The sequence below is a fragment of the Homalodisca vitripennis genome, chromosome 6 (assembly GCF_021130785.1).
Source record: "Homalodisca vitripennis isolate AUS2020 chromosome 6, UT_GWSS_2.1, whole genome shotgun sequence".
In the NCBI taxonomy this organism is placed as follows: Eukaryota; Metazoa; Arthropoda; class Insecta; order Hemiptera; family Cicadellidae; genus Homalodisca; species Homalodisca vitripennis.
Genome location: NC_060212.1, coordinates 167512081 through 167536405, shown reverse-complemented (window position 1 = coordinate 167536405; position 24325 = coordinate 167512081). Strand labels below are relative to the sequence as shown.

At 34.4% G+C, this 24325-nt stretch overlaps 1 protein-coding gene across 1 annotated transcript in view; it reads right to left on the bottom strand.

Moving 5' to 3' along the window:
* Positions 1–557: 557 nt before the first annotated feature.
* LOC124365118 (EGF domain-specific O-linked N-acetylglucosamine transferase) overlaps positions 558–24325 on the bottom strand; it is a 41955-nt gene continuing 18187 nt past the window's right edge. The window contains 6 exon segments of the mRNA XM_046821063.1: positions 558–4397; positions 4962–4988; positions 4990–5065; positions 13459–13592; positions 18466–18666; positions 20098–20372. Coding sequence (XP_046677019.1) covers positions 4251–4397; positions 4962–4988; positions 4990–5065; positions 13459–13592; positions 18466–18666; positions 20098–20372 — 860 coding nt within the window. The 3' untranslated portion in view covers positions 558–4250.

Here is a 24325-nt window from a genome sequence, read left to right as displayed (position 1 = left end):
CCCAAATTGAACAATAAATGAATTTGTATAGCACACACAATATGGTGAAAATAGCTCAGGACTTCACTTTTTCTAAAGATAGTAAAAGGGACATTGTGAAAGCAATCTTAAAATTAAAGAATATAAGGTAAATAGGTCAAGACGAGATCCCAATGTTTATTATAAAAAGATTAAAACTTCAAATTCCCTATATATTATGCATATTAGTTCATTTTTCTTTAGAAAAAGGACAATTTCCAGACCAACTTAAACTTGCCACAGTAACTACAGTTGTTATGAAGGTAAATAACTAGAAAATTATAGTCCTTATTTCTGTTTAAGCTTTTTCAGTTTTGCATTAGCTTTTTAAATAAGACGTTACAAGGTATAGTTGGCCATAGGTGGGGCCTACCTATTTTAATATTTTCTGCTGAGAAAAAGAATGATACAGTTTGCAAATCTAATCCTGGATAATTTTACAACAAACATAATATACTAATATATGATAATATAATTACTTCTAGAACTCCGCAACTCAAGAGTTGGATAAAAGAAAAGGAACAAGTAAAATTCAAGAATCTATATAAAAATGTATTAATAACCAAAAGGAATGTATACATCGTTTGTACAATGATGAGTTGTTTAGTACATTACTAAATTAATATATTTAAATAAAACCTATAACTTAGATAAGTAGATGTAAAAAAGAAACAAGTTCTTTGGAAATCTTTCCTAACAAATAAAATATAATTTGTTATAATATAACTCCGAAAATGAACACATATTTACTGGTGTTAAAATACACCATTTTAGGTGTACTTTTTAACAGAAAACATCAGAACTTAAAACTACGAGATTGTTGGAGGGAATATTCAATGTTATCACATTATGAGATACAAACAATATAAAAAGAAATTTTTAACAGTTATAACATAACTTAACATAATATAACAATAAAAAAATAACTCTGAAGCAGTTGCATTATAAAATACTAACAGTTACTTATATAAGTACTGTAATATCCCAATCACATGAAATTACATTCAGTAAAAATTCCTTTAAAAATCTTATAACATAAGTACAAATAGCTTTATTAATCCTAAATCTGATATAAGTATATATTTATCCTTATTCTCCCAGAATCCAGTTACTGCTTGCTGTTTACTATGTATCAACTACTTGACTTGGGAGTTTTTTTTAATTAACAGCTTTTAATCCAATTTCTGATAAGAACATTTTATAATTTTTCGAGAGATTGAGATGTCAAGCCTTGGCACTTTTATTTAATTCTGATAACACTGCAAAGCAGCTTTATAAAACAAATTTATAAGGATGAATGCGTTCTGTTGGTATTGAATGGTATATACTGAAAATCATCTTATTCATGCACAGCAAAAATCAGTTTCTAAAACAAGCCTTACAAAATTGAAAAAAAAAAACAGCATCAGTTGAACTGTGTCAGGGTTCAGGACCACTCGGTGCTACTGTAGTGAACTTAGATACAGATCGTTCGCTATATTATTAGTATAGTCTTATGACTACAGTAATAATATAGCCATAAGACTATATGGCTTTCATGTGGTTATAATATTAAGCACATTGAATTTTATAAATTCTGGATGCCAATGATATGAAACGAAACAATAATAACAATTAATTGAAAAGTAAAAGAGGCTTCAATTAGGTACCGATCAGTCAATAATTTGTCAATTCTGTTAAATAAATTAATTTAAAGCTGGTCTAGAGTCACAATTAGCTCAATAACAATAATTGAAACAGTCACTAAGTGGTAACTCTGAAATATAACAATACATACATAATTTAAATATAAATGAATTTATAATGCTAAACTGTCATAGAATTACTGTCATTCCTCAATTCACCCAATCGAATGAAGATTGTAAGTGTTCAAATTATTATATGAGTACTAAGATTGCAAATACTTAAAATTGTAATAAATTGGGATTATGTGTACATTTTAAATGGAAAATAACCAGATTTACATCCATAATCTTAATCTAGAGTTTAAAATTAAGATAGAAAATGTATAAGTTTGGGGGATTAAGTACATCTCTAATAGTACAAAATTTGAACGAAATTCAAAATTATGACAAAATGTGTTAGTCTTCTTAGAGTATTGAAACAACACCATTAAACATTAAAGACAAACACAAGAAAATTTCATTTATCATAAAAACACAATTTATCCTGATGTGACTCATATAAAATAGTTCACTAAATAATTTGTCTGAGTTACACTTCAAAATGTTAATAAAAATCAAAATAAAATTTATAAACTGAAATTATGCACGAAACGTGCATGATCTAATACAATGCATTGATTAAAAAACTATAAAAACCAAAAACAGTATACTTGACTAAATCAATAACAATAATGGTAATAACACAATGCATATTTACTAATCTGATATTAACGGACCGCCACATTACGTAGTAAGTAAGAATATTAATAAAATATATAATTAAAGTTAATTATACATATACAACAAAAACCCACAGAAAAACCAGCTTTTACACCGGTTTGATGAACTTAAGGATCAAATTAAAGCTTCCCATTTTAATACGTTCCACCTTTAAAAACAGTAAAAAATGTATCTATATAGTTTTATTTTACAGTGAAGTTATTTAAATATTCATTTTTTTAAATTAATCATATAATACACAATAAAAACACCATATGAATAAAACATTATTATTACTTATTAATAGTTATTGAGTATAAAATATATCTATGTTTTAGATGCTGCTACATTGAAAACATACATTTTTAACTATCCATGTGCGTAGTATTAAAATTTTAGCAATATTTTATTCAATGTTCTTGAGGTATTCAATTCACCCTTTATGGTCGTAATAAAAATGAACATAGTTCTAAAATTATTTCTCAATAGTTATAATAATACAGCTCTTATTATTTATAATGCAAAATAAATACTGTACACACTATAGTGAGGTAATACAATACAATACAAAATAATACATTTCCTTACAATAATTTTGGCATGATTCATTTGGTAAAATGTAAAATCATTAATTACTTGAAAATACTTACGAAATGTACACTTTGCAGTAGTCTTTTCAATTCAAAGTAAAATTTATCAACTAATAAAAACAAGAAGAAACCATAAAATTTTACACTTGAAGTAGTTTCTGATCAGATCTCATTCCTATGATGATTAAATTTCATAGGTCACTAATAATACTAATACCAAAGTAATACTACTGGTACAAAACCATAAATGTATCAGGCAAATAAAACTTGCCTGCTGACATAAATACAATAAAACAATATCATCTTCCCACACAATATATCCTCAACTATTCTTTTCACTCTCTTATTCCTTTGACACTATAATATAATGTTTGGAAAATTAAAATTGGTTGGAGTGGTATCTGTTGGTTATGTTGATGGTTAGTGGTGTGTTTTGGTTACTCATTATAAAGCTGAAAGTAATATTACTAAGCTGACTACATAATTATACATAATACATTCATACATATTTGAGCAAATTGTCTATGAGTCTACTTGGTGACATTGAATTGCATCATCTACTATAACCATAGACTTTTGTCAAATTGCTTTTGCCAATGAACACATACATGTTCACTAGCTTTACATCACCATTAATAACATTAAAAGTAAGTATTTTAATGTTGTATACACCAAGCTGAGATATAAACAAAAGATAATTTTTGAGGACTTTGAATAATGTATAAATGTCATACATTTTTAATTCTAAAAATATTTGTCTTACCAGCATTTATAAAGCAAAGTAGTAAATATGTTAATTATTGTAAAATTAATTGGCATATTAATGTTTCAGATTGTTCTACTAAATTAATAATGCTAATATTATTAGTAGTTTACGGAAATTGCAATAAATATTATTTTTTACACAAAGCTATGTTTTTGGATGATATTGTACTGCAGTTTCATAATATACAATTGTCTTGTACAGAATAAGAGCTTTAAAATAATAATCATTGATGTTCCATCATGGCCCTTTCCTTGGATACCTGGGAAGCATTCATGCCACAAACATGAAACCGGTTGAAGAAAACCACAGCATTGCAGAATTACAGTGTGCATTGCATCGCATTACACCGATCCTAGACAATCAACACTGCCCCATGACTCGAGACAAACATTTGCCCAAAGAGGACTGAGGAACAATATTCCTCCTCCTGGTCTGTCGACTGAACTTGACAGAACACAGGTACGACTAGATCGACGGTGCACTACAATACAACTACAGCTCATCGTGAGATATCCTCACAGGGAAGTCCGTATGGTTACGCACGTGTTCCACTCCGACTTTCACCAACCTCAGAAATTCGTCTACGTCAAACTTGTAGTTGGTAAATTTGGCATGTGCTCCACCGTCGGGGTGGTGACCCTGTGAATAATTTATGTATATAAGTTGTACAATTTAATACTGAATCTTCCATTTATTAAATAAGTGAGTTGATTAATCTCAATTTATTTTCTAGGAATGTTATGAAGTTTGTTTCTTTTTCTATCACACATGTAATACTATATCAAACCAATTCTAGTTCCTTTAAATATACTTTTAATACTTTTTTCTGAAATCTTTCAATATTTTTGCTTAATTTTGTTAAAAGAAACTGTTTATTAATTTGGTAAAACAATACTAATGATTAAAGTTTGAAAATATGAATTCGTAATTCTTTTTAATACAAACTATAACATATTATGTGGAATATTTTGTCATTTAGAATTGACTAAATGGTGTATTTTTCATACACCCATGTCTAAATAAAATAAAAAATTACTCAAGTGTTATCTTCCTTGTTTCATGTGATTAAAATTTCAAATGTTGCTAAGTTCAATATGCATATTTTTGGCATTGACACAATTTAAATAGTAAACCACCAACCATCGTTAGTTATTACAGTAAAATAACTTTTTTTCTACTGAAAGTATTGTAACAAAATATTACCTCGTCCTCTTGCCACAGTTTTTTCCTTATTCTCCCACGTGAGATACCTGACACCTCGCAACCTTGCAAGATCCTGGTAGCAGCTTTCGTCTTCACAGTTGTACCTGAAAATGTTAACATTCCAGAGACAACCTCATTATAACTTACAAATTCAACTATACTAAACTAAAGTGTTAGTTATATACACTCTTTGAATGTTCACAAGTGAATTACACTAACACAAACATCACATGCATTGTCTAACATTTAAATTCTCCAGGTGACTGATGATGTAGCAGATAACCAATTTGTTTTGAAGAGGAGCAATAAATGTTATTGATAAGGCATTGAATACATTGGCTTAAACTAAAAATTTATTAGTTGGCCAATAACACCAATAATTAAGACGTGGTTTTGCTATTAAAGTCTCTTTTGCTTAAGGGGCACTATTTAATATTAGGTAATCCTAATCTTAAATGTTGCTTCTTATTGTTTTTTTAAGGTTACTGATTTAAGTTTTATTATAGTTTTCACATTCTGTTATAAATACAAATTTTCATTTCTTGTTTTAATTTATTTCTGGCAAAATTAAACTCAGAAAATAACTTAGATCTTGAACTGAAATTAATAGGCCTATAATATTTAATTACAAAATAATATAATATAAAACCAGAGTTTGTCATTGCATATTTTTATTTCGTATTTATTTATTATTAACTACATTGTGTACATAGACTTGACCGCACCAACTTTTCACAAAGATATGCAGAAACTGTGGGAGCTCATTCTACAGGTAAAAATATTGATACAACTTTATGTAACCATGGGTTTGGAAATGTTTTTGTTAACGAGTTACGATTGGCCAAACATACACGATAATGTGAATCACCCTGTATATAAACTTACATTTTTACAAAATGTTGACTTAGTTACATAAATTGGGGGATTTTAGGGCAGGCATCTACACAGTAACATAAAAAGTAACTGCAGCCATTCGTTTAGAATGAATAAATTGAGTGCAATTTAATTTTTACATAGATTTATGTTAGACATAGACTATACAATTTAGAACCATAATGCTACAAAAATAATAAGGAATAAATAAAAAAAAAACAAAATTTCAACAATAACAACAATAGTGAATTAAGCAAATAAAATAACAAGATATGCAACATGAAAAGGAAAGTTTTATAGACTTGACACTTCCATATGAAGTTTATCCTGCAAACAGTATTAAACCCATCAATCAGGATACTATATGTTTCTCTTTGAAGCTCTCCCTCTCCTCAAAAGACCAACAGGAGTAGTTAGTGTAGTATGCTAACTGGCGTGAGTTTGTGTTGTAAATATAGACTTGACACTTCCATGTGAAGTTTATCCTGCCGTTATCCTGCAAACAGTATTAACCCATCAATCAGGATACTATATGTTTCTCTTTGAAGCTTTCCCTCTCTCCTCAAAGACCAGAGGACAGTTAGTGTAGTATGCTAACTGGCGTGAGTTTGTGTTGTAAATATAGACTTGACACTTCCATGTGAAGTTTATCCTGCCGTTATCCTGCAAACAGTATTAACCCATCAATCAGGATACTATATGTTTCTCTTTGAAGCTTTCCCTCTCCTCAAAGACCAGAGGACAGTTAGTGTAGTATGCTAACTGGCGTGAGTTTGTGTTGTAAATATAGACTTGACACTTCCATGTGAAGTTTATCCTGCCGTTATCCTGCAAACAGTATTAACCCATCAATCAGGATACTATATGTTTCTCTTTGAAGCTTTCCCTCTCCTCAAAGACCAGAGGACAGTTAGTGTAGTATGCTAACTGGCGTGAGTTTGTGTTGTAAATATAGACTTGACACTTCCATGTGAAGTTTATCCTGCCGTTATCCTGCAAACAGTATTAACCCATCAATCAGGATACTATATGTTTCTCTTTGAAGCTTTCCCTCTCCTCAAAGACCAGAGGACAGTTAGTGTAGTATGCTAACTGGCGTGAGTTTGTGTTGTAAATATAGACTTGACACTTCCATGTGAAGTTTATCCTGCCGTTATCCTGCAAACAGTATTAACCCATCAATCAGGATACTATATGTTTCTCTTTGAAGCTTTCCCTCTCCTCAAAGACCAGAGGACAGTTAGTGTAGTATGCTAACTGGCGTGAGTTTGTGTTGTAAATATAGACTTGACACTTCCATGTGAAGTTTATCCTGCCGTTATCCTGCAAACAGTATTAACCCATCAATCAGGATACTATATGTTTCTCTTTGAAGCTTTCCCTCTCCTCAAAGACCAGAGGACAGTTAGTGTAGTATGCTATCTGGCGTGAGTTTGTGTTGTAAATATAGACTTGACACTTCCATGTGAAGTTTATCCTGCCGTTATCCTGCAAACAGTATTAACCCATCAATCAGGATACTATATGTTTCTCTTTGAAGCTTTCCCTCTCCTCAAAGACCAGAGGACAGTTAGTGTAGTATGCTAACTGGCGTGAGTTTGTGTTGTAAATATAGACTTGACACTTCCATGTGAAGTTTATCCTGCCGTTATCCTGCAAACAGTATTAACCCATCAATCAGGATACTATATGTTTCTCTTTGAAGCTTTCCCTCTCCTCAAAGACCAGAGGACAGTTAGTGTAGTATGCTAACTGGCGTGAGTTTGTGTTGTAAATATAGACTTGACACTTCCATGTGAAGTTTATCCTGCCGTTATCCTGCAAACAGTATTAACCCATCAATCAGGATACTATATGTTTCTCTTTGAAGCTTTCCCTCTCCTCAAAGACCAGAGGACAGTTAGTGTAGTATGCTAACTGGCGTGAGTTTGTGTTGTAAATATAGACTTGACACTTCCATGTGAAGTTTATCCTGCCGTTATCCTGCAAACAGTATTAACCCATCAATCAGGATACTATATGTTTCTCTTTGAAGCTTTCCCTCTCCTCAAAGACCAGAGGACAGTTAGTGTAGTATGCTAACTGGCGTGAGTTTGTGTTGTAAATATAGACTTGACACTTCCATGTGAAGTTTATCCTGCCGTTATCCTGCAAACAGTATTAACCCATCAATCAGGATACTATATGTTTCTCTTTGAAGCTTTCCCTCTCCTCAAAGACCAGAGGACAGTTAGTGTAGTATGCTAACTGGCGTGAGTTTGTGTTGTAAATATAGACTTGACACTTCCATGTGAAGTTTATCCTGCCGTTATCCTGCAAACAGTATTAACCCATCAATCAGGATACTATATGTTTCTCTTTGAAGCTTTCCCTCTCCTCAAAGACCAGAGGACAGTTAGTGTAGTATGCTAACTGGCGTGAGTTTGTGTTGTAAATATAGACTTGACACTTCCATGTGAAGTTTATCCTGCCGTTATCCTGCAAACAGTATTAACCCATCAATCAGGATACTATATGTTTCTCTTTGAAGCTTTCCCTCTCCTCAAAGACCAGAGGACAGTTAGTGTAGTATGCTAACTGGCGTGAGTTTGTGTTGTAAATATAGACTTGACACTTCCATGTGAAGTTTATCCTGCCGTTATCCTGCAAACAGTATTAACCCATCAATCAGGATACTATATGTTTCTCTTTGAAGCTTTCCCTCTCCTCAAAGACCAGAGGACAGTTAGTGTAGTATGCTAACTGGCGTGAGTTTGTGTTGTAAATATAGACTTGACACTTCCATGTGAAGTTTATCCTGCCGTTATCCTGCAAACAGTATTAACCCATCAATCAGGATACTATATGTTTCTCTTTGAAGCTTTCCCTCTCCTCAAAGACCAGAGGACAGTTAGTGTAGTATGCTAACTGGCGTGAGTTTGTGTTGTAAATGGGGCAATTTTAGGCCCATTGCTATTTATCTGCTACATAAAATACATGCCTAGGTGTCTTAGTCAAATTAACCAAACAAAAACCAACTCTGCATTTACGCAGATGACTCCAATCTTATTATCTCTACAAAGACAGATACAGAACTAGAAATAAACTCTTTTATTCAACTATCAAAATTACAAGAATTCTTTTTTAATAACAATTTAATCTTAAACACTCAAAAGACTAATTACATGTTGTTTACAACAAAACAAAATAGGAAAGATAGCCAAGTCCAAATTCATATTGATACTGAGGTCATATCCCAAGTTCCTAAAACCAAATTCCTAGGTATTTACATTGATAGCCATCTGAGTTGGGATCAGCATATTGACCATGTCTTAACTAAAATTAATTCTGGAATTTATGCTCTAAAAAGGTTGTCTAACTTATGTAATCTAACTGTATTAAAAAGTGTATTTCGTGCTCACGTTCAATCGCATGTATCTTATGGAATATGTGTGTATGGAGGTACATCCAACCAAAATCTCCATAAAATTTTAATTTGCCAAAAAAGAGCTGTAAGAGCAATGTTAAATTTACATAATGATGACTCGGTACGACAACATTTCATTGATTTAAAAATTTTAACAGTTCATAGCCTGTATATTTTAGAATGTGTTATTTATGTCAAAATTAATTTAGGAAAATTTTTTAACACACAATGATATTCACCATTACGACACACGTAATAAAAATAAAATAGTTTTGGATAATCATAATTTAGAATTGTTTAAGAAGAAAACCACATATAATGGTGTAAAAGTTTTAAATCTTATTCCAAAAGAAATTGGCGAAATAAATGATCAGAAAAAATTCAGGTTATTGCTAAAGAATTTCTTGCTTAAAAATGCTTTTTATACATTTGACCAATTTTATAGCCTAAGAAACAACATGCAACTTAATTGAAATTTTAAAATGTTTTCGACAAGGTTAATACCTAGCATAGATTTAGACATTTAACTATAAGGTTTTAGATAAAAATTATATCTGGAACATACTTAGATATAGTCTGATGAATTGTGACACTATTTATTGTATTTCAATGTACAAATATGAATAAAGATTATTTGAATTGAATTGAACACATTCACTACCAGAGGTTACACTAATAATAAGTGGTATAACTCCCAGTTTATGGCTCTGTGCCACTTGATAGCCAAAGGGTTAACATATCATACTATAGCTAGATAGAGTATTGCACCAGAGGTTACACTAATAATAAGTGGTATAACTCCCAGTTTATGGCTCTGTGCCACTTGATAGCCAAAGGGTTAACATCTCATACTATAGCTAGATAGAGTATTGCACCAGAGGTTACACTAATAATAAGTGGTATAACTCCCAGTTTATGGCTCTGTGCCACTTGATAGCCAAAGGGTTAACATCTCATACTATAGCTAGATAGAGTATTGCACCAGAGGTTACACTAATAATAAGTGGTATAACTCCCAGTTTATGGCTCTGTGCCACTTGATAGCCAAAGGGTTAACATCTCATACTATAGCTAGATAGAGTATTGCACCAGAGGTTACACTAATAATAAGTGGTATAACTCCCAGTTTATGGCTCTGTGCCACTTGATAGCCAAAGGGTTAACATCTCATACTATAGCTAGATAGAGTATTGCACCAGAGGTTACACTAATAATAAGTGGTATAACTCCCAGTTTATGGCTGGAAAAAAAAAATTATATCTGGAACATACTTAGATATAGTCTGATGAATTGTGACACTATTTATTGTATTTCAATGTACAAATATGAATAAAGATTATTTGAATTGAATTGAATTGAAAAAAATATAAACTTGACCCCATTCTAAGTACTTGATTTATTGTGTATCTTCAGTGCGTTTTTATAAAGTGTTGTATTGTGAAGATCTATGTATTAATAATGATTTAATCACTAAAACCATTCTTTTTATTAAAGCTTATTAAAACAGCTAGCACTAATTATTAGTTTGCCTTTCTGTTGTCTTTAATGATCGGCGAAGTCTGTAAATAAAGTATTGAGACTGATTTTATGCCTACCAAACTGGCAACACTGTAACTATGACACGTAGTCATACGCTTAACCAAACATATCAATATTGAGTATTAATTTCATTAGTATATTATTGTCATTTTAGTTGTAAATAAACTTTCAGCAAAATAAGTTTTTTATAAGATTTCCAAAATGAGTCAGAACAATCATAAGCAACATTATATAATTAAATTCTATGTTAAGCTTGGTAAAAATCCTAGTGTACCATCTGAAAAATTGAAGAAAGATTATGGTGACAACATTTTGATACATTTTTAGATGTTATACAGGGTCTGTATAATAAGTAACCGCACTGAGCCTGCCCCGCTCCGTCAAAGCGTCTGCTAACCGGTATCTGGTGCTGTAGTGGTGGTGGGGGGTGTAGTGAAAGGGAACCGGGCTGCAGCAGTTGCCTCCAAGCGCTTGGAGAGTTAGTATCGAGCGAGGGCGGAGTGCATGTTCAGTTACCCCGTCGGAGTGAAAATGGAGAGTACGATCGAGCAACGTTTTAGCATTAAATTTTGTGTCAAACTCAAGAAAACGGCCTCGGAAACGGTCCAGTACTCAGGTGTTTCAGTGGCACAAAAATTTCCGGGAGGGCCGCGATGACGTCCATGACAAACAGCGCGTCGGTCCTCCATCAACGAGTCACACGGACACAAATGTGCAAAAAGTGCGTGATGTGTTGAACAGTGATCGTCGTCTGAGCATTCGGGCTATCGCAGATGAGGTCGGAATTGATAAGATGACCGTTCAAAACATTATTAAGAACGATCTGGGCATGAGGAAGATCTGCGCGAAGCTGGTACCCAAACACCTGACTGATGAGCAAAAGAATCGCTTCGGAAATCCTTGATCGACTGCAAACCGAACCAGAGTTTTTCAACCACGTTAATACAGGAGACGAGACGTGGGTTTTTGAATACGATCCTGAGACGAAGCGGCAGAGTTCGGAGTAGCACACACCGGCATCACCACAACCGAAAAAAGCGCGCATGAGCAAATTGAAGGTGAAGTCGATGCTCATTGCTTTCTTTGACGTGAAAGGCATTGTTCACAAAGAGTTTGTGCCACCCGGACAAACTGTAAATGGCCAGTACTACAGAGAGGTGCTCCGTCGACTAACCGCCCGGGTTCACCGAGTCCGTCCAGAGATTGCCGATTCGTGGATTCTCCATCACGACAATGCACCGTCGCACACCTGCCTGCTTGTCACCGAACAGTTGGCAAAACAGTCGAGGGCAACGTTGCCACAGCCTCCTTACAGCCCGGATATGGCACCACCGGACTTCTTTCTGTTCCCCAAGATCAAGAGACACCTTAAGGGGACGCGGTTCGGGACTCTGGAAAACGTTCAACGTGCTAAGACGAGGGCCCTAGACAACATCGAGGTTGCCGACTTCCAGGGAGCGTTCAGGGATTGGAAAATACGGTATCAGCGTGTTATCGACTCCAATGGGGACTACTTTGAAGATTTCTAAAGAAAAATTGTACATATTTTGCCAATAAAAAATTTCCTGAAGTCAGTCCGGTTACTTATTATACAGACCCTGTATAGCACTTTTAGATGGACAAGAATTGGTTTAGGATCACCCTCACTAAAGAAAAGCGTTATAATTAAAAAGTTATGAAAATGTCAGAGATTTGGTGCAAAATAATTGAATTAAAAGAATTAAAAATGAAGAAGGTTTGTAAAATTAGTTCCAAAAAACCTCATTGTTCAACAAAAAGACAACACAATTGAAGTTTGTCAAGATCTCTTAGAACAAACTGAAAGAGATGCTGATTTTATAAAACACGTTATCACTGGTAACAGATTGTAGATTATTGAGATTCATCTCGTTTGAAAAAGGCAAGAACGAACGAAACCAAAGTTGAAACCATGCTGATATTTTTCTTTGTTTTTAGTGGCATTGTCTATTGAGTTTTTGCCTACAGGACGAACTGTAAATCAATACGGAAAAGAGTCATGCGCGTGAGACCAGTCAATACAAACAACTGGATGCTGCATCATGACAATGCACCTTGTCACACTGCACTCTTACTTACTGAGTTTTCAACCAGAAAAAACATTCCCATTGTTCCTCAATCACCCTATTCTCCCGACTTGTGTCCTTGTGACTTTTTTAAACCGTTCCCTAAGCTAAAAAGCCACTTCAAAGCACATCATTTTGGAATAATAGAAAAAATAAAACAAAATTTGACTGCCCAGCTGGAGGGCATTCTAGTTTGAGACTTCCAGCACTGCTACGAGGATTTGAGAAAACCGAATGAAGTGATGTGTGTGGTTTCCCAAGGGAACTAATTTGAAGGAGATAGAGTTCATACTTAAATGTATTGTAAATAAACATATTATCTAACTAGTCTCATTAATTTTTTTACAGATATCGTATGTGTAGAGAAAATTATTTATGCAAAATCTGTGCTTTTTTGATATTTTGAGAAGATACATTTATGGTATGAAAGATACACATTCTGTATGGGCTGTCAATATCCAGGTTTTAATTATAAGTCCTGCACAGTTTGCACAGTAGATAGTGTGAAATGTGTATACATTGACAGCATCTTTTATATAAAGAATTTGTTATTTTTATAATATTTGCTTCAAATGTTCAATTAATGTACACTTACAACTCGAAGACGACCGCCCAGTCAGGCAGGAAGAGCAAGTGAGTCAGTCCTGCGCCGTGGATACCAATAAATATATCACTGTTGTGAGTGAGCTCAAGTTGTTTCTTGAAGTCCATGTTCCTGTTGTACACTACCTGAAACATGAACATGTGACTAATGTAAACTTACAACTCGAAGACGACCGCCCAGTCAGGCAGGAAGAGCAAGTGAGTCAGTCCTGCGCCGTGGATACCAATAAATATATCACTGTTGTGAGTGAGCTCAAGTTGTTTCTTGAAGTTCATGTTCCTATTGTACACTACCTGAAACCATGAAGTGGTGTACTTCAAAATAGTGTCTGGATTTATTTAAAACACTATGTTCTAAATAAATAATTTAATTCACCAAGCACATAAACACTTCTTCAAATTTCTTAACCTAGATATTTACAAAAATAGTTTTATATATTCATACAGAATAATTACACTTATAAAATAAATAAAAAGAAGTCTCGAGTAAAAGACAAACAAGTAAGAAGTGTAGAAATTTATCTCTAGTATAAAAAACTATAGAATGAAAAATGGCCTAAGGTTAGCACTATTGGGAAGTACAATTTTTCCTTCCTCGATTCGGCTGGTAAATATCTAAGCAAATGAATAACAATATGCAACTTTTAAATGTATTTACATGGGTCAAGGGGGGTGGGGAACTTGGAAGGGGAAGGTTTACAATTAATTGTATGATAACTTTAAATAAAATTTCAGTTTGAGAGCTTCATTCACAAAAACCCACTTAGATTTGATAAATTATATTTTTTTTTCATGTATTAGTAAAATTTTATATTCACTTTTGTTGTTATTTTTCTTACGATAAAGCCACATATCTTAATTTTCATAGAACTTTAAAAAATAAAATTTTATTTTTGAATGTGAATAACATCCGACTAAGAAATAAAGAAATTTATTTCTTAGTTTCCGTCACAAAGATCACTGGCATTGTTAATTCACAGCTAGTCTAACAAATAGATGTCTTGTTACTACATGTAAATGACCCTGATTACTTGTTCAACACTTTACAAAGACAGTCAGTGTTTTCAAACTGAAAAAATTATCAAAAGTTGTGTCACAATTGGAGTTGAACAAAATGACGAATAAAAAAAACTAACCTACTCATCTGTTTAAAAAAATTCCCTGAATGCCTATAGCAGTCAAACTTTCAGGTTATTTATAGGCTAAAATTTAAGCAATTAATTTATTGTTAACAGTTGTGTGCACTGGACTTATTTGGGCTGATAGCTAGATCCAGTAGATGATCTTATTGTTAGATAGAATCTAGTGTGGCCAACCAGAAATGAACTGAAATTGAATTCACATCTCACTTTACCCATCGCTGAAATGTTTCTTCTCTGTACTTTGTGATTTAAAAACCATAAATATATAACCTAATTGACAACTTACAATACTTTTTTATAAATAATATTTTGCTTGCAGTTAGTATTTTGTACTTATGTTCATGCATTGCCATGAGTCTGTTGTGTCTATTGTTGGTATTATGGGATTGCTTTTTATATTATTGGGCAATCCAAAGGTTTTTAAAATAGAGTGGTATTATGGGATTGCTTTTTATATTATTGGGCAATCCAAAGGTTTTTAAAATAGAGTGGTATTGTGGGATTGTTTTTTATATTATCGGACAATCCAAAGGTTCAAGGATAGCAAAAATTGGATTGGTGATGACTTTGTTTCATCAAACATAGGCTAAAAAAGGTATTAGGATTTGAAATTTCAGAATTGGGAATCGATTTTTTAACCCCTTAACCGCCACATACAAATACAGGATTTTGTTGTGTTTTGCAGATTTCTTGTTGTTGCTGGAATTGATCGACATGATCCAGATGCTGAAACACTCTTCCAGCAAGATGGTGCAACAAGCCATACTGCTAATGTCTCAATGGAATTACTCAGACTTGCATTTCCACGACGTCTAATCAGCAGGAATTAATGGCGATTTCCCCTGGCCTGCCCGTTCACCAGATCTGACGGCACCAGACTTTTTTCTTTGGGGCTACCTCAAGTGCAAAGTCTTCCAGGAAAAATCCACCAAGAACAAAAGAAGACCTGAAGGAGCGAATTCGACAGGAAATTAACAACATTCCAGTACAGATGCTACGAAACGTCATGGGACAATTTCATCTCAGGCTTAGACAATGTGTGAAGGACGACACCTCACTGACAACATATTGTAAAAAATGATTGTTTTTAAGTTAAATCTTTAATTTCCACTCTTGTACTTGAGATCCATGTTCAACTATTATGATTTTACTTGTAAATAAATCTTTGGTGGTTTTACAAAATCGTGCCGTTTCACTGCCTCACCCTGTACTTATGTTCATGCATTGCCATGAGTCTGTTGTGTCTATTGTTGGTATTATGGGATTGCTTTTTATATTATTGGGCAATCCAAAGGTTTTTAAAATAGAGTGGTATTATGGGATTGCTTTTTATATTATTGGGCAATCCAAAGGTTTTTAAAATAGAGTGGTATTGTGGGATTGTTTTTTATATTATCGGACAATCCAAAGGTTCAAGGATAGCAAAAATTGGATTGGTGATGACTTTGTTTCATCAAACATAGGCTAAAAAAGGTATTAGGATTTGAAATTTCAGAATTGGGACTCGATTTTTTAACCCCTTAACCGCCACATACAAATACAGGATTTTGTTGTGTTTTGCAGATTTTTTTTTGTTGCTGAAACTTGTTTAGAATTAGTTTTTAAATAGAATTATATTAGTTTATCAAGTGTAACAATTGTAAAAAAAAAACAAAAAAAATTTAACTTAAAAAAAAATTATTATTTTTTTGCAAAGCGTGTTCAATACATTTATTATTTTTATTTTTTTATTTAAAAAACTTTTTAGGTACGAAATCTCTACTATAGTAAAAAAGAAGCACATTTTACTTTAGAATGATTTATTTTTGCTAAAAATGTAGATTACAAGGATTGTAAATATGGACATTTTACAAGTTCCGTTACCCCAAGTTCATGAGTAGTGCTTAGACAAAGGACAGGTCGCTTATTAACCCATTTCATCACCATCATTGTCCCAGTGCTGTCATACATCGCGGTCATTTCCCCTTTTTTGAGAGGTTTTGAAACAAGTTCTTTTGGGACATTTTTACGGTTTTTCCTAACCGTCCCGACAACATCTGTAAATATTTTCTCGCACTCAATAGCGAGTTTTGGGCTGCAATAAAAGTTATCTACATAAATGCAGTAACCTTTGTTCTCAAGGCCATTCAACAGAGTGAGAACTACATTGCTAGCGTGGCCAAGGCTGTTGTTATTTTGAATGTCAGTCCCTGAACCACAGTAAACTTTCAATTTCCAAATATACTCACTGGACGACTCTGACAGCATGTATGATTTGATGCCAAACCTTGCCCGTTTTATGGGGATGTACTGCCGGAAGCCTATGCGACCTTTCCACAACAAAAGGCTTTCATCAATGGCTAGGTTTTTTTCTGGTGGGTAAACTTCTTCAAATCTGGTACACAAATAGTCCAAAACAGGCTTTATTTTTTGCAGCTTTTTGCTACCCGGTCCAACTGGCACCTCATTGTCCGAAAAATGTAGAAAACAAGAAAGGAGTGACAGCCTATTCCGGCTTATCAAACTACCAAAACCTGGAGTTGAGAACAAAGGTTTTTCAGTGAAGTAAAAATCAACTTCTGGTTTCCATATTACTCCATGAAGAATGTAGATAGCCAATAAGATGTGCATCTCGTCAATAGTAGTAGACCTCCAGGCGTGAAATCTCGAAAACTGTAGTAACGGTTTATTGGCCAGAAACTGATTAGCATAATTATTCGTTTCAAGAACAATCAAATCTACCAACTCATCTGTAAAGTAGATTTTGAACAATTCATAAGGATCGTTATTGTCCTGAACATCGACTTTTATCCCTGGAGTACCAGTAAACGTGGTAGGCCTAGGCCTACAATCAGGCGAAGTGTCGGCATGTTCACTCCAAGTAATTGGTAAAGGTCTTACCCTTATTCCAACAGTTTGCACTCCATCTGTAGGTAGTAAAGGCTGGTCTTCTTCATCAGAAGATAGGCCTACCTTGCAGTTCATCGCCGAGAAGGTCATCTTCACTCTCAGAGTCAGAGTCTAAGAACCAATTGTCAATTTGCGCTTGAAAAGCAGCCATATTTCGATCAAGACATCACTGAACAATAATTCGCTGAGTACTATAACCGCTAACAATCACAATATATAAACTAGGCTAATTGAAAACTATAAAAAACTATTGAAAATGAAAAAAAACTATTATAACTAAAACTTATGTAGGCCTGTCCAAACACAGTGAGGCTAGCAAACGTAATGGCAAATACACCATGAAATGGCGGATAGGACAGCCAGACCACACCCACAAAGGTGGTGCCTAAGCGGCAAAAAACATCCTCTTAGTTGGTGCTGCTACCTTGCGGAAGTAACGGAAACTACTTGGAAACTGATCTATGCAGAGAACGATATATACTGACGCATTAATACGTCAAGAAACAAAATAAAACGGGACAAACGCACTAAACGTAATATTACGTCAGCGGCACTTTTTTGCACACAGGCCACTGACGTAATATTACGACGGTGGCGGGCAAGGGGTTAAGATTCAAGATTAAAAAATTCTGGATCTGCTCATTACTACTGTGAATAAAGTTCATGTTGTATGGTTCTCAATTACTACATATCCAAATGCCTGTTATGAAAACATCATACAGGTTTCTGTTCCCAAACAAGACTAGGAAAGGTTATTTGTAGTATCAGACTAAGTGAAAATGAAGAAAAGTACTGGAAAATAACATCTTTTACATATTATCAAACTGTTGCAGCATCTCAAAATTCACTTGCCACAGCATCATAAAATACCAACTGGTGTCTGTCGCAACGAATGTGTTTATGACCTTTAGCTTCAAATTTAAAATCGATTTTTATATGTCTAAAACTCTTCAATATTGTTGCCTTACCCTTTGAACAATATAATCTGGGTTCTGTTGCAGTGCTGATAGTAACTCTGCTTCATTGAGGATATTCCTGTAGGCAGACTCTCTGGACAACAGAGTGATCCGGATGGAAGGGTTGGTCCGGGGCTCCTGGACCACTCCCATGCGGTATAGGACATGTTTGGAGAACGCATGGAACAGTCCACTTTTCTGACATCCCCATATCTGTAATCCATAATTAGTTACCTAATGGTAAAGTCAATTAATAAACTTACTCCACAATAGTGTAAAGTACTTGAAAAAAATCTTAAGTTGTCCACTACTGGAATATCCTAAAGTGTCAAGATTTATTTTCATTACCAATTAATAAGAACAAGAAATATGTTTATTTAAATTTAATTTTAAACTTTTTAATTTTATTTTATTTTAACATTTTATTTTGACATTTTAATTTAACATCTATAGAATAACCTATTTTATTCATCCTGTACAATTACAATATACATAACAACTATTTCCTAAAATAGTCAACTAACCAACTTAATAGTAGCTTATTTTTATGATGGTTTACACTTGTATATTCTTAAAAGATATTCCAGTATCTTTTGCAATACAGTATATATTTTCCTCTCAATACTCAAATGAATAAAATATAAATCACTAATTAAAAAAATTCCATACAGAATGACAACAAAAATTACACTATGTTAATAACAGCTGTACTTAGAAATGAAACTTGGACAATGGTCCTTGTTCAATGAAATATACTTTTAGTTGTATTAAACATTTTGAATTTTAGTTTTCAAAGAAGTGGTTTCCTCAACCCAAAATTTTAAATAGCAAGTCCTTTTTAGTATTTAGTTTGAATTCAATTAAATCTTGCCTATTGTAAGTTTTTGATTACAATAAACTGTCTTCAAGCTATAAATATGTAAATTATTTCGTCTATAATTAGTATTTCGCTGTTTCCAAATTACCACAAAAGCTGCAAAAGTATTCTTATCTAAAGTAGTTATTGTTTGTGTAATTTATAAGTTATCAAGTCAAATGACATGCAATTCATGCAGAAGAGTTGCTCTATTGGCTTGTACAAAGTAGTTGTGTATTTTATTTCTGTTGTTTCTGTAAAACAAAGACATATATACACTTAATTTTTCTTGAACAGTCAGTTCGCATCCACAGTATTGAAGATGTTTTTAAAATGTAGTATTATTTGGATTATTTTTTGGAATATTCAATTTATTGTTGCAGTTATGTTTAGTAAAGAGAAAATATTAATGTAGTGTTATAAATATAGTGAAATCTATTGGGTTTGTGACAGTATATTTATAAACAAAAATAGCTGTAAAATGGCCCAAGAACTGCTGACCACAGTGAGTTCTAAAGTATCCGTATCAAGTGTTAAGCATAAAAATTATTACTTAGAGTATGAAACAAGAACACATGCAAATCTAGTTTGGTTACTACTAACAACATAGGATAAATCATAAACTACAAGAAACATACACATACAGAATTGAAACTTTAAACATATATTGATTTCAACAATTTTCTTTATATGCTAAAAACTTTTCAAATTATCCATGTAGCAGAGGTTAATAAGCAGATTTAAAACTAAGAATGAGTGTTAGTTTTTTATACTAAACTGTTACTCACGAGAGGTGTGTTGTAGTAGAGACCGAATATCATCCTAGGGAGGAGTGGAAAGATGAGGTTACGGAAGCAGACAGTCTTGCCTGCAAATGTTTTGAGATCCCAGATCGGATGCCTGGTGAACACTTTCATGACAGGAGCAAAGTTGGAGATGTACGAGAATGACTCCCAGACGAGAATATGAACATCAGTAGAGAACGTTGTCCAGTCATGAAGTTTGACATGTTGAGACGCGTACAGGTTGAAAAAGTCACAGAAGTGATGGTACATGTTAACTGCTGCAACAAAGTGTCAATTGAGTTCAGCAAACTCTTTTATAAATATATTGATTCAAAAGATCAGCTACTTCCAATTAATCAATTTATTCTTAAATGTTCTCAAACAATACTATATTGTCTATTTTTATTTTCAATTTATTCCCATATCATAAATGGTATAATGAATTCATGTTTTAAAACAACATTTGTAGGACTTGTGTAATTTTTATCAAACTCTTAAATCAATGCAGTAATTAGATTGAAACAATGATCAGATTATTATTGAATATCCAATAAATATTATACAGTCAAAGTACACTTTCAGGCCAGAATTACCATATTAATATGATAGCATCAAACCATCTGATGTGATTACCGTTAGGTAGATTGTAATTTTGTATCATACTAGTGGCTGTATGGCAACTAGCTCAGCATTGGATATTGCAAAGTCACCTTCCTCTTGTCACAGTTGAATTAATTTTTTATGAACTGAACATAATCATAACCTAAAATTCGTAGGCAAGTACAGTCCAACCATGCAATTGAAGTAGTAATTCTCTCCAAGTTCAGTTTTTGAGCTATGGATTGTTCATGTAAATACTCTATACATACCTGAACTTCACACTATGAATGAGGATATTCTGATCCACAGCAATTCACTTTTCTACGTATTCAAAATGTGTCTCTTCTGTAATGACTCGGTAAAGACATAAGTTTTGCAACTACCAAGCATCAGATAAGGGACGGTGAGAAAGCCACATAAGATATATCTAATTCAATTCCAAACATGATAGTTTAGAGAAAGCATGAAGACTTCTACTTTTGGAGTCAAAGCCATCACCAACCCAACCACTTTCAGAGCAGTCAAGCAACCTTACTTAGCAAGAACAATACTATGATAATGATGGGAAATTGTGTCTGCAAAAACCAGGCACCACTAAAGTTTCAAAGGTACCTTCATTATTTAATTAAAATACAAGAAAATGTCTCCACCCCTCTTCTTTGATCCTTCTTCTTTTACGAGGCGACTAATTGCCAGCACTTAAGCCTCAAAGGCTGTTTACGCATCCTGGGAGTATACTATGAGGTCAGCCAATTTCTGCAGTTATACAAACCTCCAAAAACAACTGATCAGGTCTGCTTAGGGAAATTCACCACTTCTGTCTAGACTACCAAGGATTGTGTAGTTCTCCCTTGCTATTGCAGGGTGATCAAAGAGTAGGTGTTCAGCAGTGCCCTCTTACTTGCTACACAGTCTACAGAGCAGATTCTCTCAGAAAGTGCTGGCTTTATGAAGATGCTTCCTTAGACCCACAATTGACACCCATCTACCTAAGGAGAGAAAATCACCTTGGGGAAAGGTGACTGCAGGATCAATCTACTCATTCCAGACCCAAATGTGGTCTCCAGCTTCTCTCATGTTCAGTGTGAACCCACTTCAAGACAGCACTAAAGGATTCACACCTTAGAATACCAGTGAACAGTAGAGACCCTGTCATATTGGATGCTGAGCCTAGGTTGGCTAGATCATCAGCTCTTTCAAACCCATAGCCCCCTAATGACCAGGAAACCAAAAACAGTCACATTATTGATTCTGCTAAGGGAAGAAATTACTTGATAAAAATCCAAAACAAGTTTAGAATTGTACAAAAAAAGTCTAACACCTTCAATGCTGCCTCGTTCTCTGTGAAAATGCTGATGGTCTTGCTCCAGTGGACTACCAACTACCTGCATGGTCTCACTCACACAATCCCAGCACGTTTATTACTTGAGAGCAGAGCATCTCCCTGAATAAGGAAGCCAGCCAGACTGGCTTACTGCCATACTGACCTCTGTTTTTAGCCACTCTAGACAAACAACTCTAAACTTAAGTCTAATCATGGAGACATAAAGCCAATATATGAGGGCTGTTTTTTTTTTCAACTTCCGATGTGGTATAAAAATAAAACTAGGGAGAGTAATTAAATAAATTTATTATCAAAAGTTAGGTACATTATTAGTTACTTTTCAACATAATCACCATTTAAATTGAGGCATTTTTCATACCTGGGTACAAGCTTCTTAATACCTTCTTCATAGAAGTTTGCCGCCAGTGATTTGAGATGGGTTTTCACGGCGTCTCGCAGCGCGTCGTCTGTTCAGAAGCTCTGCCCTCCTAGCATCTTCTTCAGTTCCGGGAAAAGGTGATAGTCACTCGGCGCTAAGTCAGGACTATACACTGGATGGTCAAAAACATCCCATTTAAAACCGTCAAGAAGACGCTTTGTCAAAGCAGCACTGTGAGGACGGGCGTTGTCATGAATGAGCACTACTCCCGATGTGAGCATTCCTCTCCTTTTGTTCTGGATAGCTCTCCACAAACGTTGTAACGTACCGCAGTATCCTTCCACATTGATTGTGATACCTGGCTCTAAAAACTCAACAAGCAATACACCTTTTTGATCCAAAAACACGGTGGCCATAATCTTTTTGTTGTTGAAAGTTTTTTTGAATTTTTTGGGTTTGTTTGGAGAGTTTGAATGCATCCATTGTTGGGACTGCTGTTTCGTTTCTGGGGTGTCGTACAGAACCCATGTCTCATCTCCTGTCACGATTTTGATCAAAAAATCTTCGCCATCAGCTTCATAACGGTTCAGAAAAGACGTTGCTGACGCCATTCGCCGAGCTTTGTGGTCATCAGACAACATCTTCTGCACCCATCGCGCACAAAGTTTTTTGTAGCCTAACTTGTCAGTTACGATAGAGTATAGGGCTGACCTTGAAATCTCAGGAAACTGATTGGATAGCTCCGTAATCGTAAACCTTCGATTGCTTCTTACACTTTGGTCAACTCAATCAACGAGATCTTCGTTTGTGACCGACTTTCGTCCTTGGCCCCCTTCATCATGAATGTCAACTCGTCCATCTTTAAATTTCCTACACCAATCACCCACTGCACTGTCACTCATAAAGCTTTCACCGTATACTCGTTCCATTCTACGGTGAATTTCTGCTGCAGATAACCCTTCAGCTTGCAAGAAATGAATGACACTTCTCAACTCACACTTGGCGGGAGATTATATCATGGTAGCCATGTTTATGTGTCGCTAGATAAATTGGAAATGGCGTCGGCCGTCCGAAAATGAGTGAGGTTGTAGTGGGAGAGGTGCACAGTCGACTGCCGCGCATTGCTGGCCGATGCTGCTCGCCCAGCCATCTAGCGGCACGATCGGAAGTTGAAAAAAAAAAACAGCCCTCGTAGAAGCCTCGGCTTAAACCCCTAAGACCCACCTATCATGCATCTGCATTGTGTCAAAGACCATTTCCCTCTTGAGATAAACCTTGCAAGATGTATTCCCCAGTTCAGATCCCTATCAAGGATGACACCCAGATACTTAACTTCAACTTTAACTTAATGGAGGAGTCTTTCAGTAAGAATGTACCGACAACCTCCAACTGATGCCTTCTTGTAAAAGTGACCACGGCCTTAAAATGACCTTACATTATGTGCTGAGGTAATGCTATTTTGCTGAAAAACAAACACATGTTAAATAAATGCAACCCCCTACGTGTTGCAGGAACTGTAACTATCTTGACCTTCTTAATTTTACTAGCAGGACAAGAGTCGTTGTAATTCACTGGTATAGAGATACACCACTGCATTAATCTACCACTGCATTTGCTTCTTCTGATCCAGAGTTGTCTGAAGCCACTATAAATTAGCAAACATGATTTTTTATGCCTCAGACCACAAGAAAAACCTATGAGCTCTTATCTGCATCATCAAACACCAATAAACTCCATTTATAAATGTCTTGTATTTTCGAAACCTATCAAGACAATATCGATGACAACAAGGCTTGCTCTGTCAAAAGTCTTAGTACCATCTAACAAAGCATTATGAAGCTGATGCTATTTCAATCATGCTTCTGACTAGACAACAATTAAAATTGCGATGTATCAACAAAGCTGGCTCAAGATGATAATTAAATAAG